The sequence below is a fragment of the Physcomitrium patens genome, chromosome 7 (assembly GCF_059467195.1).
Source record: "Physcomitrium patens ecotype Gransden chromosome 7, ASM5946719v1, whole genome shotgun sequence".
NCBI lineage: Eukaryota > Viridiplantae > Streptophyta > Bryopsida > Funariales > Funariaceae > Physcomitrium > Physcomitrium patens.
In genome coordinates, this window is record NC_143416.1 from 15,930,117 (window position 1) to 15,934,638 (window position 4,522).

Genomic DNA, 4,522 nt, shown 5'->3' on the forward strand with positions numbered 1-4,522 from the left:
TGTGTGAATCTTTTTGAAATATTTGTCATAAATCACAAACTATAACATTTCAAAAAATTCAGTCAATCACGTATCAAATTTTCACAATATTTGGTATGATATTGTAATGTCATACATATTCTCTCTATGACAGGTTTAATTCTTGTAGGACTCAAAGACCATTTACCTGGCTAAACAGGTATTCTTTCTTGTTTTTCACTACAAAACAATCTACTAAATTACCTGGGTACAAACTCCATCAAACTAACAATCAAAGCACAGGTCTCAACAGCCACGCATCAAACTCACTAACTGGTAGAAGAAACGTGAACGAATTCCAGTAAAATCACATATTGAACAACAAATAAAAGTGGACAGAATCTGGTGAACTTCACAACACCTTTTGCAGTATTAATTGACATCAAAGAGTGCTCAAATGCTAAGCAAACATTGGACATCATTCCTACATCTACATCCTCAACTGGCCAGTAATTTGTTCATCATATCCTGTGGGCATGAGGTGGGTGCAAAAGATGAGCACACAATCAGCTGAAGAAACGGAGTTTGATGCATTCATCAAGTCTAATCAAAAGAATTAACCCAGTTGGGCTCCTACAAAATCTGGTAATCTCACTCTCTCGGATTGTCTATATATATGTATGTATGTATGTATATATATATATATATATATCTATCTGAATATCTTTCTCGGCAAAGCGTCATTACAAGTAGAACCAGGAGTTTAAGTTATGGTGAAGTTATACGTGTATCCTCCACGTTGCAGGATGGGGCATCCAATGAGGTGGAAACAAAGAATTGCTCGATGTTGCATTGCCTTGTTAGGTAATTGAGATAAAGAGTCTTGATAGAAGTTTGCGGTGCAAGAAAAGAAGACCGATGGTGCAGTCTAGAGCAGGCCACTGAACTGAGACGAAATGGTGTTTAAGAAAGTGCCGGTGGCACCAGCAAGTCGTCTGCGACGAAGCCGCTCGGCGATGATGAAGGAGAGCTCCAGAGCTTGGGATGCGTTGAGGCGAGGATCACAGTGAGTGTGGTAACGCGAGCTCAGATCCTCGTAGGTCAAGTTGTTGCCTCCGCCGACGCATTCTGTCACGTTCTGGCCTGTCATCTCGAGATGAACACCCCCGGCGTGAGTACCCTCTTGCTCGTGGACGTCGAAGAAAGCCTTGACCTCCTCGAGGATGGCGTCGAAGGGACGCGTCTTGAGACCCGAGGGAGCCTTGACGGTGTTTCCGTGCATGGGATCACTCACCCAGGTGACAATGCATCCGGCCTGACGCACAGCGCGAACCAGAGCCGGGAACTTCTCCCTCAGCTTGGCGGCGCCCATTCGCACGATCACAGTGAGTCGTCCTGGCTTGTTCTCCGGGTTCAGCATGTTGCAGAGAGTGACCAAGTCTTCGGGATTCATTTTGTCGCTCACCTTCACTCCCAAGGGATTTGCAACGCCACGCAGGAACTCAATGTGGGCCCCGTCAAGCTGGCGAGTGCGCTCACCGATCCATAGCATGTGAGCGGAGCAGACGTACCATAATCCCGAGGTAGAATCCTCTCGGGTGAGGGCTTGCTCGTATGGGAGCAGCAGGCATTCGTGAGAGGTCCAGAATTGAGTGGAGGTCATGATTGGGTGATCCAGGGTGAGCCCGCACGCGGACATGAAGCCCAAAGCCTCGTCGATTCTATGCGCAAGCTCCCGGTACTTGTCACCTTGCTCACTGTTTGCTGCGAAGTCCAAATTCCATTGCGCTGTTCTCTGTATGGCAGCAAATCCTCCCGTGGCGAATGCGCGCAGTAAGTTTAGAGTCGCAGCTGCCTGGCTGTAGGCTCGCACCATGCGCTCTGGATCCGGAATACGAGCCTCCAGGTTTGGCTGATCACCGTTAATGTTGTCGCCTCTGTAGCTGGGGAGTTCCACGCCGTTCACCATTTCAGTGTCGGCCGATCTTGGCTTGGCGAACTGACCTGCCATTCTTCCGACCTTGACCACTGGCATTTGGCCTCCGAACATTAGCACCGCACCCATCTGCAGCAGCACCCGGAACGTGTCCCTGATGTTGTTGGCATTGAACTCTTTGAAGCTCTCCGCGCAGTCTCCGCCTTGTAGCAGGAAAGCTTTACCTAGAGCTGCTTCTCCAAGGCGCTCTTCCAAGCTTCGTGCCTCCCCCGCAAATACGAGTGGGGGTAAGTTGCGAAGTACATTTTCTGTCTCAGCAAGCTTCTCGATGTCTGGGTAGTTTGGCTGCTGCAGAGCAACCTTGTTCCTCCAGCTTTTTGGCGACCAATTCTTATGGCCTGGCGAATTTTCTGTAAAATCGAATAATTTTTCAGAAACAATCACAAAAGAATTGTGCATAGATATTAGCACCCGCTGGCTGATACATAATGACTGGGAGGGAGAGACATATTCGCAAATATTCAAAGCATTTACCTTGATCTGAATTAGACTTCAGAGGCTCCACAGCTTGTATAGCCTTTGCGACGCTTGAATTAGACCCTCCATTTACGAGTGTGGCATTGACTTGCACCGGACGCCTCACGGAAGTGCCTCTGCTGATAGCACTATGGAGACTGGGGTGAGACTGCAATTGTGGGGTGACGAGAACTCGGCTGAGGAGAGTCATCGTGAATTCAAGGGGACAAAGAAGAAGAGGAAGAGGAAGGTTGATTGATTGAAATGATCTGCAGAATTCACAACCATGCACAATCATTAGAACAATTATTTAAACCTGCAGCTCAAGTTCGACTAAACATTAAAATTAACGAAGATAACAAAGCCAACCGTGATTAAGTAATTTAAACAGAAAACCCCGAAGCGATACACGAACAGACATTCGAAATCAAAGGGAAAAACTACGCTGGGATTTCAATTGCAGAATTCGCGGTGCTTGAGAAGCGGGAATTTTGGGCTACGTCTATTTCATAAAAGTAAACGAAGAAATTGAAAAAAACTTGGAGTTACATCAGCAGCGCAACACCCTACCGCTCATTAAATTACTACAAAGTGTAAATCGGGAATGGATACGAAGACTTTAAGACAGACGTTTGATTTCCGTTTAGGGAACTGCACATCGTCGAAGGGGTAAAAAATACACAAATAAAAATAGAATTTAAAAAGAAAAACAATTTGTCGCTCAAGCGATGTGCTGTACTTAAGGTTTTGCGAGTTGGCTCAAAAAAATGTAGAAAATACAACAGACAATAACCCACAGGTCGCTACAAGGGAAGAACCAACGTAGGTAGACTACTACTCTGACCTATTGTCCGAAAATTCGACACTACAGAATGTTCTTGTGTGCGATGGGACAGGGCGATGAGATGACCCAGAGTGACAGACCTTTCGGAGAGCTTCGCTACGTTCTCCGCTCACTACAATCGCAATAATCCTTCCCCCCCCTTACCCAACAAACATTTAAAAAAAAAAAACAAAACAAAACAAAACAAAAGGGCAAACGAAAACCAACATCGCAGGAACCACAAAAGGCCTCTCCACACGGTCCCATATAGATATCGAAATCGCCCTCCTCGTACCTTTTCACTTGACCACACAACCACAACCACAGTCCGAATTCTATCCAAACCTTCCCACACACAAAACACAACGCACGCTGCCCACGACAATGCGGAGCAGCACCTTCACTCACAACACCAGAGCAAGCAAACAAGACCTACAACCAGAAAAGCGCACAAAACCATCCAAACCTAGAACCCACCCGCTTCACATCGGCAGCGAAAAAGCAGAGATCTTGTAGCACAACCACCATCAACCCCCCCAACTCCCAAAATTGCAACACAATTACTACAATCTACAATGCGGACTCAAACTTGCAACAGCACAGAAATAAAACTACACCTTCTCGCACCCACGAACCCTCACCTCTCAGACAAATCTCCGCGCAAAAATGTTAGCAGCCTTGATCCACTGCAGCATGAGGTGTGTGCAAAATGTATGCGAAGACTGTGAGATAAAGAGGCAGCACGCTGGAGGGTCCGAGGCGACCTGAGGGTTGACAGGTGAGCTGCGCCTTGGAATTTACCGCCAAAGTCTCGGTGTTTTTTTCCAAGGTCTTTTGCATTGACCAAAAGTTCTTCGATGCCGCGGGCTTTGAGGGAGGAAAGCCGGTTCAGGTTGGACTTGTGACGAGCTTTACTAAACCGCCGTTGTGAATGGAACGTTGGTCTCCGGCACTGCTCGCCATTCCTTGCCTTCAATTCAGTTGAGTTGAGTCGGGGTTAACGCAATTCAATGTCATGTCACTGTAGTAGTAGTCAAAGCCTACTTCTCCTGCTCCTTCTTCTTCTTCTGGTGCTGCTACAGTCACGAAGCCATGGTGGGCGCCCAGCTCTCAGCCGCGTTGTCGCGACCGAGCTTGCGCAGCGCTTGACCAGCGCCAGCGCTCGTCGTGCGCGACGACGCCCGCGTCCGCTGCCCGTCCTCTTACCTACTCTCCTGCCCGATTTCCTGCCCGCCTGCCTACGGGCATGGCTTCCGAGGATGAGACTTGGGTGGAATGGAGGGGGAGGG

At 47.8% G+C, this 4,522-nt stretch overlaps 1 protein-coding gene across 4 annotated transcripts; it reads right to left on the reverse strand.

The window, feature by feature from the left end:
- Positions 1-359: 359 nt before the first annotated feature.
- On the reverse strand, positions 360-4,263 carry LOC112285115 (phospho-2-dehydro-3-deoxyheptonate aldolase 2, chloroplastic). 4 transcript variants are annotated; one of them, XM_024525653.3, is made up of 3 exons: positions 3,998-4,263; positions 2,429-2,679; positions 360-2,304 (listed from the first exon to the last, which is right to left on the reverse strand). In XM_024525653.3, the coding sequence occupies exons 2-3, from the start codon at positions 2,619-2,621 to the stop codon at positions 887-889; spliced, it is 1,611 nt and encodes a 536-aa protein (XP_024381421.1). In that variant the 5' UTR covers positions 2,622-2,679; positions 3,998-4,263; the 3' UTR covers positions 360-886. The 4 variants fall into 4 exon arrangements, with proteins under 4 accessions (XP_024381421.1, XP_024381419.1, XP_024381423.1 ...); XM_024525651.3 differs by having other exon boundaries at positions 3,875-4,262; XM_024525655.3 differs by lacking the exon at positions 3,998-4,263 and adding an exon at positions 3,851-3,972.
- Positions 4,264-4,522: the final 259 nt, after the last annotated feature.

Coding starts and splice junctions, on each gene's coding strand:
- LOC112285115 (XM_024525653.3), bottom strand. CDS start 2,621: ATGACTCTCCTCAGCCGAGTTCTCGTCACCCCACAATTGCAGTCTCAC. Junction 2,305..2,428: donor GAAGTCTAATTCAGATCAAG/GTAAATGCTTTG, acceptor TCGATTTTACAG/AAAATTCGCCAGGCCATAAG.